Source organism: Aethalodelphis obliquidens, unplaced genomic scaffold (assembly GCF_003676395.1).
Source record: "Aethalodelphis obliquidens isolate GAN/ISIS:26980383/991018 unplaced genomic scaffold, ASM367639v1 scaffold1, whole genome shotgun sequence".
NCBI lineage: Eukaryota > Metazoa > Chordata > Mammalia > Artiodactyla > Delphinidae > Aethalodelphis > Aethalodelphis obliquidens.
The window spans coordinates 8,070,140-8,084,077 of NW_020837945.1; the positions used below are offsets into that span (position 1 = coordinate 8,070,140).

At 51.2% G+C, this 13,938-nt stretch overlaps 1 protein-coding gene across 4 annotated transcripts in view; it reads left to right on the top strand.

Moving 5' to 3' along the window:
- VPS26C (VPS26 endosomal protein sorting factor C) overlaps positions 1-12,962 on the top strand; it is a 50,643-nt gene extending 37,681 nt beyond the window's left edge. For 2 of the 4 annotated variants that reach the window (XM_027097879.1, XM_027097717.1), the window contains exons 4-8: positions 3,656-3,736; positions 5,829-5,903; positions 7,633-7,783; positions 8,066-8,218; positions 11,464-12,962. In XM_027097879.1, the coding sequence (XP_026953680.1) occupies positions 3,656-3,736; positions 5,829-5,903; positions 7,633-7,783; positions 8,066-8,218; positions 11,464-11,546 (543 nt within the window). In that variant the 3' untranslated portion in view covers positions 11,547-12,962. Of the gene's footprint in view, positions 1-3,655; positions 3,737-5,828; positions 5,904-7,632; positions 7,784-8,065; positions 8,219-8,421; positions 9,463-11,463 lie in introns of those variants that run through there. The other 2 variants (XM_027097804.1, XM_027097956.1) reach the window with 2 other exon arrangements.
- Positions 12,963-13,938: the final 976 nt, after the last annotated feature.

Sequence of the window (13,938 nt, forward strand, 5' to 3'; positions counted from 1 at the left end):
ACTTCTTGAGAGAAACTAGGATTATAGCTTCTTGATCTCTTTTTCATTCATCAGTTCACTCAGTCTCTAGATGGGGCTTTTTCTACCCTCCCTGTTGGACAGTGGAGCAGGTGCCCTGCAGAGAGGCGCCACACGGGGCGTCACCTTCTCAGTGCCATCGCTGATCGAGCTTCCCGTGAAGAGTCCCGGGTGTGTGACTTGGGATAGAAAGTGTTGTTGTTGAGCCCTAATAACATCTTTCTCAGATTATACGGGTGTAAAGACATTTTGCATTTATCCTCTGAACTGTGTTATAGTAACATAATGTAAAAACAGGAAAAATCATAAGGCAGAATAAAGGATTTAAAATGTAGCCGGTATTAAATTGTCAGCTTGCAGGGGCTGGACTCGTGGTAACTTCTTAGAGGGCTTGATCCTGTTTGCTCTGATTCTTCTTCTCAGCCATCCTGCATCCATTTCTCATCCTTGTTAGTAGATAGAGCGTACAGGAAGCCGGCAGACTTTCTAGTCGTCCCCTGTGCAGCCACTTTTTCCTTTAAAAGTTGTTTAAATCACAGGGAAGTTTTATTATGGTTGTTTTACTCTTGTGGCCATACTAGCAAGGTTTTATACCGTAAAACACAAAATACAGCAGTACCAACATGTCTGCTGAAATTGTGTGTTCAGAATCAAATGGTAGAGATGGTAGTCCTCCTGTTGACAGACTCCTTTCTAGGAGTCTGCTTTAAATCTGTTGACACGCGTTTTCTTTCCTCGTTCCTGTCCTGTGTTTACTGACAGTCGAAGAAAATCAAATCTTGAGAGTTCCTGGGCGGTCCAGTGGTTAAGACTCCGCGCTTCCACTGCAGGGGGCACGGGTTCCATCCCCGGTCAGGGGACTAAGGTCCTGCATGCTGCGCGTCCATAAAAAATAAAAATAAAAAGATCGTATCTTGCACCTCCTCTTGGAGCCCTGCTCAAGTCTGACCCTCGTGACCCCCTCTGACCTCCTGTAGCTCACACCGTGTAGATCACTCCTTAATAACGGGGAAGGATCATGATAGAGCGAAAAGATCCAGGGCTTTGCAGCAGACGGATCTGGGCTGGAGTTACGGTATTGCGTAAAGATTCAGAGCATGGGTTTCAGCAGCAGGCAGGCAGGTATAAATTCAGATCCCTCCTCTGTGACCCCAAGCAGCCTTCATGACCCCTCTTCCTGGGGGGTTGATGCGGCCTTGGTGTGAAGTACTTAGCGTAGTGCCTGGCTCATAGAACATGCCAAGTAAATATTTTCTGAATGATTAAATAAATGAATTAGTGGTGACTATCCTTATATTTTGTCAACAGTTCTTACATTTGTGTTATCAGAATTAATTGAGAAAGTACATGTGAAAGAACTTAACGTGGGACTTCCCTGGCGGTCCAGTGGTCAGGACTCCATGCCTCCACTGCAGGGGCCACGGGTTCCATCCCTGGTCCGGGAACTAAGATCCCACAAGCTGTACTGTGTGGCCAAAAAAAAAGAAAAAAAATTTAAGAACTTAACACAATTCCTAAAACATAATCTCAGTGTTTTTCCTCTTTTCTCCATCTTTCTCTCCTTCCCCCCACTTACCACCAGCTGCCTTATATTAGTAATTATTGCTTTCACACTTAAAAACCTTCAGTGACCAAAAGTTGGTGCCCGTTACACTCTCTCATCTGCAAGTTATAGAAATCCAGCTCAAACTGGCTTAGCCAAAAATGGGATATTGGATCATGGAACTCTCAATTCCAGGGGACTGTCTAGGCCAGGGCGGGCACCGGTCAGCCCCCAGCTCGGTGTTCTCGGGGGTGAAGCTGGTTGTTGGCCGGCGGCCACAGGCTTACAATCTCCTGGCCTGGCAGCCCCAGCAGAAAGGACTGTTTCCCGTGGCCAAGCAACAGTCCTGCCTTTCTGGTCACTTCCACACCCCCGTGGGATGGGGGGAAATCAGCCCCGCCCAAAGCCCTGAGACTGAAAATGAGGAAGGGACGTTCCCATCAGGAAAACCATCAAGGAGACCAGGCAAAGCCCGAATAAAATGCTGCCTCTTCTAGGCAGCGTGTGGGCTGTACAGGAGAGAGACGATGGACGTGCATACGTGCATGTATATATTGTATATTATACATACAAACATAGCATATACATATATGGTACAGCCCTCGCTGCGCTTGTCTGGTTGGGGAGACCAGATTGAAATCTCGATAGAGAATATCTATATCTATATCTCTGTATATGTATATGAAGGCCCTTGCAGACAAAGGTTGATTCTTTTTTTCTTTAATGTTTTAATCTCCCAGGAGTACCTTAAATACATAGCAGCTTCTTGTTTAACGTGGACAGATTGGTCATAATAGTTGTAGCTTCTTGACTCAACTGTGCATATAGTTCCAGTTCTACAAATTATTTTAATGTTTTTCTCGGATGATTAAAACAACAACTCACTTTATCCAACATACGTTCTGTGATTTTTTGTTTAAGATTAACATTAAGACAGTGATCGTGCTGTAGAGTTTTGTTACCACACAGTCTGTCGTGGACAGGGATGTGAAGGGACAGTCCCGGGTGAAGCCAAGCTTTCGGCTCAGGGCCCATTGCAGCAGGTGCACCGGCAGTGGCTAGTTCAGAAGGACAGCACAGGGACAGCAGAGGAGTTGAATACGGCCAAGTTCAAAGCAAGCGTGATGCTCCATCCCTTTTCTGTCCACGTTCTTTTGCTCGCAGGATACGTCTTTGCTGGCCAATGGGGAGGGCCGAGGAGAAGAACAGGACTGGCCGTTGGGGAAGCTGGCTGACGGATCTGGGGCTTCCTTATACGCTTCTCTTTACGTTTGCATACATTTGAATTTTCTAAAATGACAATTTTGCAAAGACTTTCCCCTCTTTTTTCCTCCCAAGGTTAAGATATGAAGAGCTCATTTTGAGATGCCCTGGAGGCCTGGGCTCCAGGACTCAGCACTGTCACTAGCATCGCTTCCCTTCCCCACGTGGGGCGCAGCTCTGCCCTTGCGCCGGCACCCAGCGCGGTGCCGCCCATGCAGAGAACGCAGCGAGTGAGAGCGAGTCGGGGGCTGACCCACATCTCCCAGGTTGGCCTGTGAAGTCTAGATGCCGTCCAGGGGTTTGCAGTCCTGCTGCTGTGTTTTCTCGTCCTTACTACAAAACAGCAGCCGTTTTACCCAGAGCTGCTGTGTGCCAGGCCTTGGCTTACCACACGTTACCTCGCTGGGTCCTCGCTAAGGTGGTGTTAGCGAGCAGGAAGCTGAAGCTCAGGGAAGCTGTGCTCCTTGTCTGGGCTCGTCCGGTAAGGCAGAGGACCGGGTGTGAGCGAGCTGCTGCTCCAGGCCTGCCCTTCCTGCTCTGCCTCTCTGGTCTGTCCTGCGTTACAGGGGAGGCTCTGCACCTGTATTCCAGGGGGTCCAGCTACAGAATGGCCGTGGGAATGGTCTGAGGAATAACCTTAAAGTGTTTTTTTAATAGCACTGTTTTTGTTCTGAGCATTAACTCCCCCCATTATGTACATTAATTTCATATAACACATTAATTGGACAAAGTTTCCCTAAAATATGTTGACTGACTTGCCTCTTTGTAAGAAATTCCTGGATGAAAGCAAACCATCTGAAAGGATGTATTCTCCTCTGCCTTTCCCTCCAGTATACCCTGCGCTGTGACATGAGGCGGTCCCTGCTGGCCAAGGACTTGACCAAGACCTGTGAATTCATCGTCCACTCTGCTGTAAGCTGCACTCGGGGGCTCTGGGCTCAGTAATAGGAATCCTCTGTGGGGTCTGGGACTGGACCCCGCTTACAAGCAATAAGTTAGCCTGGTAGTGTTTTGTGGATGCTGGGGAGAGACTCGGGACTCCTGGGTTAGAGACAGGGGACTGGATTTCTCCCGGCATGGCTGGTGTCAGCATGTGTGTCATTCCTCTGGGCCAGAGCCCTGTGGGGTGACGCCACGGGCCCAAAGGGGCACTGCACCTGAGGGGTTTGTGCCTCAGCTGCAGAGCCCCAAGCTGGGGAATCCGCCTTTGTTACAGCAGGCAGTGAGCAAGCCTGCTCTTTGTCCTGGAGGGAGACCTCACCTCGTCCCTCAAGGCAGCTTCAGCGAACAGCTGGGGGAAATGGCCCAGCCCAGGGAGAGGAGGCCAGGGCCTTGCATTCTCGGCCTGTACAGCAAGAACATGCAGGGCTGCTCGGGCCGGGGTGGGGAGCCTCTCCTGACACCTTCTGCTAGTACTTTGCAGTGACAGAGTGTCCTTAAAAATTCCTCTCACGTGCCAGGGCTGCAGGTGACACATAGTGGCGAGTAGTCGTGCCCACGGCCCTGGATCCCTTTGTGTCTCAGCCTCTCCAGGTCCTTTGGGGCGGGGCCTTTTACACTATTATGAAATGTCCATGGGTGTCTTGTAGTGATGATTAAGTGGAAATGTAAGACAGATTTCTTGTGCATAAGATTGGCAAAATCACTGTGACTTTTTAGGATTTTGTGACTTTTTAGGATTTCCAATATTTGTAGTTTCCCTGTTTATAAATTTTTAATAATCATAGTGTTAAGTATTTCTTTCAGTGATACAATATTTTATGTAAAATATGATGAAAATATTTATCCTTTTTGGAAGTTAACTTGATTTAGATGGATATTTTCCCTTTTTCCATCAAGGGTTTTCAAAGTGAAGCAAAAAAACTTTTTCGCATGTAGATTATCCCCTAAAAAAGTCACCTGCCATTTTAGGCGCTAAATCAAAAGCGCCTCCGACTTTGTGAAGAAGAATGAGCCCGAACCCAGCCCCCCGCCCAGAGCTGGGCCCGCAGACCCTGGCCCCCGGCCCACGGGTGGCCGCAGAGCTCGGGCTTCCTCCCTGCTCCTGGGGGTCCGCCCGCACTCGGCCTTCAAGGGTCTTCGGGACTGATTTCACTAGAAGCCAAACCGTGCTGTGACCTGTAGTCCATGAAGTTACATACTCCTCTGTGTACTGTGAGGAGGAATACATTATTCCCTAAAGAACACGTTCATGAACCTATTAGTAAAAAGAATATATTCAGGAAGAATGTTTCCTAGAATAAGCTTTTGGTGACTGAGTGAACTTGGCAAATTGGTCGGTGCCCTTTGTCCTCCACGGCTCCCCGGCCATCTGGGCGCCAGTGGCCTTTGGGCCCCAGCCCGTGAGTAAGCGACACTGGGCAGGCCCCGTGAAGCTTGGCTGTACTGATGGGTTCCGCACGTATGTAATGTGGAGATGATCCTTGTTAACTAATTACGGCAACGTATAGTTAATTATGTTAACATATAACTACGTTATAGGTGTGATTCTTCCTGGTAGACAGTTGTACAGCTGAGTGGCTAACTGCCCCGGCCTTGGAGCCAGGCTGCCTGGGTTTGGACCTCAGCTCTGCCCCATGCTTGAGCCACCATGTGAGCCCTCTGTGCCTCACTGTCATCTGTGAAGTGGGACCAGGGCCGGTAACAGCTCTGCACAGGGTCATGGTGCCGATTCAGTGGCTTTTATTCTCAGAAAGAGGTTCAGAATAAATGTCTCCCAACAATACTGCTCTGTTTTTAAATTCTGGACCTGAAAGGGACCTTAGAGACTAAGAAGCCTGTCCCCTCATCTTACAGATGAGGAAACTGAGTCACGGGGATGAGGACCTTGGACAGCACACAGGCTTCCTTGTTTCTTGGCCGAACTGTGTTTAGAATCTAAGCGTCCTGCCTCTTAGTGCCAAGGTCTTCCTGGTTCACGATGCTACCTTGTGTTTCCTTAAATGGGGAAAGGCAAGTCTGACCTGTGGACTCTCTGCTGAGTTTGGTTTCTCCTCCTCTGTAGCCTCAGAAGCGGAAACTGACTCCGAGTCCCGTGGCCTTCACTGTCACGCCTGAAACCTTACAGAATGTCAAAGAGGTAACGTGTTCCTTACACACCAGTGCCAGGGAGGCTTTCTTAGTAACCGGATCCCACTGACAGACTGTTGCCCACCTGTTCTTTACTTGGGTATCAAGTCATCAGCAAGAGGAAATTTTTGCCTCTACCCGAAATAGTCTGTATTTTCAATTTTACTTTCTTTTTAAATTCGGTAACTACTTAGCAGAAGGATGGTTTTTAAAAGACAGGGTATATGTTTATAATTTTTTACTGTCTTCTCCCAGTTTTATTGCACTGTGGCCAGAGACCCCCTTCCCTGAGCCCCGGGGCTGCCACTGCCTGTCAGGGGGGCCGCATACCCTGGTTTTTCAGCTGGGCCCTTGGTCACTTGTCTTTTGTGGACGTGGCTTTTCCTCCCTACCCTAACCCTGCATTCTGCTCCCTGGACCCTCCTGACTGGGGTCGGGTCAAAGGCCAATTTGGGAGGATTGTTGGCTTCATCTTGCGAGAGGCACAGCTGAGGTGGGGTGTGTCATGGGGAGCCTTTCAGAAATCCATTGAACATCTCTCCCTTCTCTGGTTTCTGGAGCAGTGACCCCAGGAGGCCAGTCAGATTTTCCTCTCAGGAATTTGAACCTTGATTGGAAACATGCAGTTGCCTAAGAGAATTTTAATGGGAACTGCTACTGCTTTTCCTTTTTCTAAACAAATAGCCTCTTTCAGTTTTTTTTAGAATTCTGTCTTGAATCAAGACTTTTTTTAGAGTTCTTTGCCTTTGGGGGCTACCAGGTACAGAGCGCCCTTGCTCTTGACCTCCAGTACAGGGCACCACCCACGCATGACCCACTGGCCCTTGAGGTGGGGCTGGTCAGATCGAGGTGAGATTCAGGGTGAGATACTGACTGGGTTTCAAAGACTCGGTATGAAAAAGAGAATGTGAAACATCATTCATAACTGTAAAATACTGATGATGTGTGGAACTGATAATATTTTGGATATATTGATTAATTTTACCTGTTTCCTTCTACTTTTTTAATGTGGCTACTAGAAAATTTTAAATTACACAGTTGCTTCACATTTGTGGTTTCCATTATGTTTCTGTTGGACAGTGGTGTTCTAAGCTCTGAATTACCTGCAGTAACTGGGACACAGCCATAGGAAAGACTGCTAGGACAGATGTCTCTAACTCTTTAGTTCTGTTTTTCCCGTGGCATCGTCACTCACCCATGACCATTTTCCTCTGTCTGAAGAGAAAAGGTCCATAGGTTTTTTAGTCAAGCATTGAAGAAAATTGTTCTCTTTAAATTTCCTTGAAATAAAGTTAATGTCTTGGTTTTTCAAAATTGTATAATTGGGAACATTTAAAAATTGATTATCTTTTTAAAACCTCTTTTTTTCCTTTTGGTTGTCCTTAAACACTGTCAGCAACTTCTTTAGACATTTTTATGTCGTGTCCTTGGTGAGAAGGAGTGCTCCAGACCTGATCTAGGCAATCAGGATGCTTCTGTGAGAGAGCTGGGCATTCCGTGCCAGCAACATCAGGTGCCTTACGCCTGTAGATAGCTGTTGAATAATTCAGTCTGTTACTTAAGTTGACAGAAAATGTAAGTACTGTTGTACCTTGCTTCCCATTTTGTAAGCCAGGGTCCCAGTGGATTTTATAAAAATTATCTGACCCTGTTTTCAGTTTTTATTTGTACCAAAGTGACTTGAGTACCTTCTCCTGGCGCCTCCCACTCCTGATGTGTCTGTTTTTGTCTTGTTTTAGAGAGCCCTGCTCCCCAAATTTCTCATCAGAGGACATCTCAACTCGACCAACTGTGTTATCACACAGCCACTAACGGGAGAGCTGGTGGTGGAGAGCTCGGAGGCCGCCATCAAAAGCATCGAGCTGCAGCTGGTGCGCGTGGAGACCTGCGGTAAGGTCCCCACTCCGTCCCCGTCTCCCGTTCTTCCCCTCCATCCTCCCTGCCCCCGCTGCCGCCAGCCCTTAGCCACGAGCTCGCCTCTCGATTCCAAGAAACGTATGTTTGAGGAGCGTGGGGTGTGGAGGGAGGGAGGACTCCAGAATCCTGCAGAGACGGGGGGAGAGCAGGTGAGTGGGCTGATGCAGGCTCTCCTAGACCCACGCAGGGCCTGTGGCTCAGCCTGTTTGGACGTTTGCTGTGTTCTGACCGCGTGATGCTTTCTCCCTGCTCCAGGCTGTGCAGAAGGGTACGCCCGCGATGCCACAGAGATTCAGAACATTCAGATCGCCGACGGCGACGTGTGTCGGGGCCTCTCTGTCCCCATATACATGGTCTTTCCCCGGCTCTTCACCTGCCCGACACTGGAGACCACCAACTTCAAAGTGGGTATGTGTGCTGCCCTTGGGGTGCCCCCGGGAGGGGTGCAGCCACCGGAGGGGACAGGCCTGCTGGTCTGCTGGGGTCAGATGCAGCCCAGAGCACCCAGTCCTTCAGTCACTCAACAAAAACGCAGGCAGAGCAGCTGTGTGGCGCTGAGGGTCCCCGGTGAGCAGTCCCGGCTCCGAGGAACTTGTGTCTCCCCCCCCAAGGGAGACAGCGTGGGCTGGGTAGGTGACCACGAGCTCTGTGAAGGACACTAACTCAGCCAGGGACCAGCCAGCCGGGCGCATGAGGAGGTCAGGTCGGCTCCCTGATGGGCTGGCATTTGACGGAGACGCGAGACCTGAGACAGCCCAGTGTGAACGGTAATCTTCCCAAGGGCTTTAGCTCCAGCAGCCGAGGGTGTGTCGGTCTTCTCCATGAATGCGTCCATGAATGCGTGGGTAGATATTTTGACCACAAGATCTGAATCACATGACAGATGCAGTTTTCTATCCTGCTTTTCCTCCCTTCACTTTGTATTATGAACCTTTCCATGGTTTTAAGTGTTTCTATAAAGTATTTTGATGGTGCATTCATCCTAATAAAATGTTCATGCTTACGAAGTTCAGTGGAGAGCTTACTCCCCACCACAGAGACACAGCAGGATGGACCCTCGGGCCTCTGCCCTGGCTGACACGACCTTCTGCAGACTGACCAAAAGACCACAGAAGTGTCCCCGGGCTCTGTGTCATGTGCAGGCTCACTGGTGAATAGATAGAATTAGGAGCTTTTGGTAAATGGTTGTTTTTATACCCATTTCATTGAGAAATGGGAGCACAGTCCCTAAGGCCAGTGTGTTTTCTTAATGTCCTATTCCCCCTAAATCTTCTAACATACATTATTACTAGTCCAGAGACAATCTCTTTTTTTTTTAATTAGACTGTGATTTTACTTTAAATAATTACAAATAATGTAATTTAAAATTGAAGAAAATAGAGAGAACTCCCTGCCGGTCCAGTGGTTAGGACTTGGCGCTTTCACTGCCGTGGCCCAGGTTCAGTGTCTGGTCTGGGAACTAAGATTCCGCGAACTGCATGGTACAGCCAAAAAAAAAAAATTTGAAGTAAGTAGAATTTCATCACCGAAGCTGAGTGTATGCCCTTTGTTTTAAGAGAGGGAAAGGTGGTCACACCTGGCATCACGGGGTGCTTCTCGGACCTTGCTGTGCCCTTGTGTGAGCATGAACCCCGGAGCCCCGCCAGCCTGGCAGGCCAGAAGCACAGTCTAATACAGTGGAGCCCTCGAGTGCTTTATCTGAAACGTTATATTGTAGCAAGAACATAATGGGGTCAGGACACCCTTGTCAATAGAAATGAGGGCGACAGACCCAGCTGTTCACCGAATACAGAGCACGGTCAGCTGAAAGATGACATAGGGTCAGACTTGACCCGAGCTGACAAGGTACCATGTTTTTTCTCAGAAACTGTGTATGGTTACTGAGTAGGTGGTACATGCCCACTGTACACAGTCCAGAGGCCCCAGGGCCTCGAGTGCAGAGTCAGTGCCTGCAGCCCCCAGGAGCCTCCCGGCCACAGCCTCGTGCCAGCCCCGCACGTCCCCCCGGGGTGCTCCCTGCCACGCTGCACGCCGTGTTCTGAAACGGGTGTTTATTCGGGAGCATACACTGCAGTGCTGCGTGAGCCACGGTTGGGTGAACCTGCAGATGCAGAACAGCTGTGGAGGAACTGCTGCATAAGGGGCAGCCTGTAACCTCTATGCAGACCGCCAACCGTGTGCAGGGGCGGCGTTGTTCAAAGGTCGACTGTACTTTGATTTGAAGTTGAGGAGGAGCTTGTCTGTTGATTTCTCAACTTGTTTTTCCTACGTAAACTTCAAAAAAGGTCCAAAAATTAGTTTTTTCTGCTGTACTATGCATTAGGCACCTCTGTTTCCTGTGTGTTATATTTGTCAGACTTCCTAAGTGTCCATATAAGATTTAATGAGGTGCCTGTGATTCTTCCATAGAAATAGCGCCCTCAGTCCCTCAGCCAAGACATCACTGATGCTTTTGTCCTCGTGGCTCCTGTTTCGTCTATTTGGGGGCTTGCGCAGTGGCCGCCCCGTCAGCTGGGGGGGTCCCCCAGGGAGGAGGTGGCCCACGGTCATTGAGCGCCGCAGCCTCTCATAGCCCCTGGGTTGCTGTTGCGTGGCTGGCGAGGTCGGGCTCTGGGTCTCAGGTGCGGGCGGGGTGAGCCCCGCGTCCTGCGTTAGGCGCACATCTGGGTGTACCCCTTCACCTTGACCGCAGGGGGCTTCGTGTGCACGGCCAGGCCTGCGGCGTCCTCCAGCCCAGCTCACGGTGCCCCCCGCCAGGGAGGACCGCGAGGTGGTTAGAGGACCTGGGGAGGGATGGTGCCGGGCAGGGCCAGGGGCTGTTCCGGTGCCTGACCATCATCAAGGAACAGAAAGGAAAGGAACAGGGTGCGTGCTGCTGGTGCACAACTCCTGTCCCGGCTGATGCTTGGCGAAGGTGACAGCCACACATGGGGACGTTGTCCTTGGGCCACAGGCGGGGTCCTGGACGAGCTGACCCCCAGCCCCTTCCCCAGCTGAGCCCTGCGCTGCAGTGCTGCCCGCCTCGCTCTTCATGCTGGGGAGGGACCCGGACTGGACTCTCTTCGGGGACTCCCTTGTCACGCACGCCCCTCTTTCTGTCAGTAAGCTTACCCTTAGCGGCTGGAGAGCTGGGGAGAAGACTCCTGTTTGCTGAAAGGTAAAAGAGGGATGTTTGAACAGGTGTTGTAGGGAAACCAACCAGTATCCAAAGGAGCTACAGTTAGACTGCTTGCTGTTTCTGAACGTTGTTTCTTGCCTGGGCTGGGAGACGTGTCCCCAGACAGCGGTAGGCCGGTTTGGAGTCCACTCTCCCATTAAGAACTGTAGGAAATGTAAAAATAAAGCCAAAGAGTACACGTGAATTGACAGGATTCTAGAAGATTCTCTGCAGTAAAGACGAAGGACCAGGAGAGTGTTTGGGGAAGCTGAGGCCTTACAGCATGTTCCAAGGTGAGAAGACCAGCTTACTTAGGCAGTCCCGCCAGCGTAGCATCTACACTGATTCTCCTGGACGCTTGGGATGACGTACGTGCAAACCCACGCAATGCCCGGTGCTCCCTCTGTCGAGAGTTCGCTGCGCCCGTGGCGGGGTTGGTGTTTGGTTCCCGCTGCTCCGGGCCGGTGGGCATAAAGCCTGTCCTTTCTCTTACCAGAGTTCGAGGTGAACATCGTTGTGCTGCTTCACCCTGAGCACCTCATCACAGAGAACTTCCCGCTGAAGCTCTGCAGGATGTAGGCGGGAACAGGGGGAGATGCAGCCGTGCCGACCTACGGGAGCCGAAGCCGGCGGCAGCGAACTCGCTCTCTTGATGGTTCTGTATCAGAAATGAGTCTGACCCTTCTTCCTCATTCCCTCGAGGCCCCTCTAGTCAGAGCTTCCCTTTGAAATTCATCAGGATTTCTTCATGGCGCTGGCAAGATCGTTTCCCAGAGAGTAAATTTCCTGGGACTCCTGACCAACCTGCTCCTTCTTAGGTTCAGAGCACAGTTGTAACGGAGTCTGAGCTTTGCTGGAAAGTGAGGTCAGGGACAAAGGAAACCTCCCGTCTGGCCGACGGTTGTGGCCAGGGCTCCCGACGGCTCCCCGACCCCGCAGGGTGGCGACAGGCGTGCTGGTTGCTCATGACGTTGGCAGACGCCCGCCAAGGAGGGTGCTGCGGCGCCGCTGCAGATGCGCAGCGTGTTTCCCACTCTCTTGTCTTTTATAACATTTGTCGTGATAACTTCAGAACTTCTGGGGACCTGGGGAAAGTATGCTTCGCCCTCCCGGGAGTGAGGGGATCTGGTGACCACGGCTGGTGCTGGAGTAGTTCTGAGTCTCAGGACCTGGTGTGAAGTTGCCTACTGCCGTCTTCCCAGAGTCCGTTTAAGTGCTAGGTTCTGTCGGGGATAAAAACACGTGTCCACGCCCGTCGTTGTTGGCTGGGTTCTGAGTGGCAGGGGACCCGGGCCCAGGCCAGCAGTGAAGAGCCCTCTGTGCTGGGCGGGACCTGGACCTGATGAACTTGGCCCACCTCCATCCCACCTGAGGGACTTGCGTTGGCGGGGTCGGGGGAGGTAGTCTGGCCTGAAGCCATTTTCTCCCTCGCCTCCTGTTGGGATTTGCAGTGTACGGTGGGTCCGTTACAACACATTTCTTCCTTCACATCCTGCTGTTTCTCTGGGTCCACAGTTAACCTCAGAAGTAAGCCGCGCGCTGTGCACACTGCCTGGCCTTCCTCTCCTGAGGGAATAATCATCACCTGAAGAGCTGCCAGCAGCCCGGCCGCCTTTATCATTTTATTCAACCTCGAGGGGCCCGAGCGAGGGCCATTTCCTTGCGCTTCTTGGACGGGCACCTCCACCATCAGTTAGTAAGGAAAACTCGGACGTTTGGGTGTCTTGGGCAGCAGCAGTCCCACTACTGCCCTGGCTGGAGCCGGGGGTGTCCGTTGTCAGGTTCTCCTATTACAGCAGGAGGAAGGGGAGGTGAAGGAAAGAGGCCATGAACCTAAAACAGTACATTTTTTGGGGAAATGCCCGGTTAGGCAGGAGCACCTTCTGGCTCTTGGAGCTCCAGCAGAAATGGGGCCTTGCTCTGGTTCTCAGCTGCACCGTGAGTTCCGCAGGAAAGGTGGAGACGTCAATCTGAAATAAAACGTTTAAAAAAGAAGCCAAAATACTGTGCCTGTCTTCACCCAGAGCTCATGTCCGGAGCCTACCTGCTCCGGTAGCTGGGGGGAGGTGGGTCCCTGGTGTCATTTCTGCCTTCTTGAGGCTCATAATTCCGGAGCCTGAGTCTGAATAACCTTTAAGACCTTTGGGGTAAGATTACCCCCCACATACTGGCGGCACTTTGGGCTATGGCAGATCACCAGTGTTCTCCACAGCCCCTCTCTGATTCCCTTCTGAGTTCAGAAATAGGGTTGCATTTCCGTGGAGCCGTGCCCACCTGACTGGGGACCGACTTCCAACTCCTTTGCAGCAGGGTGTGGTTGTGATAGGGAGGATGTGGGCCCCTTCCCGTGGCTGGACGGGAACAGGCCTACTCCCCACCTAGACCATGCTGAGCACAAGGAATGTGTGAGCCGAACAGCTAGCCTCTCACCTGTGTCGCGGTCACCGGAGAGGGAAAGGAATGGGTCATCTTCAGAGCACGGGATTGCCGGGTGTCTGGGCTGCAGCAGCCCTGCCCTGTCCTGCCCTGGAGCTTGTGACATAGGGTCCAATCCCACCCATGCCTCTCATACAGCCCGAGGTCCACATGCACGTAGTATGAAGAAATACTCCTTTATCTTCATGCCCACCCTCTGCATCAAGATTCTTAAGGGTCCAGAACCTTGCCCGAGCCCAGCTGGTCAAACACCAGGGCGGGTGTAGACCAGCAGTCCCCGGAGCTGTTGCTGACCTCATCCAGCCACCCCAGGACACAGCTGACCCAGCCCTACCCAGTAAAACCTCCCTGACCAGAGTGGAAGGAAAACAGGCTGGTTTTCACTGTCACTAACTGTTCTAGAGATCTAAAAGATTTGGTTAGGTTTTCCTGGGAGAAGTGTCAATACCAAGATAAATTCTGTGATGACAGCTGTGACGCAGCCCTTTCATCCTGTGTTCTGGGAGGAGAGCTGCTGCGGGCTGGTGAGTATGGT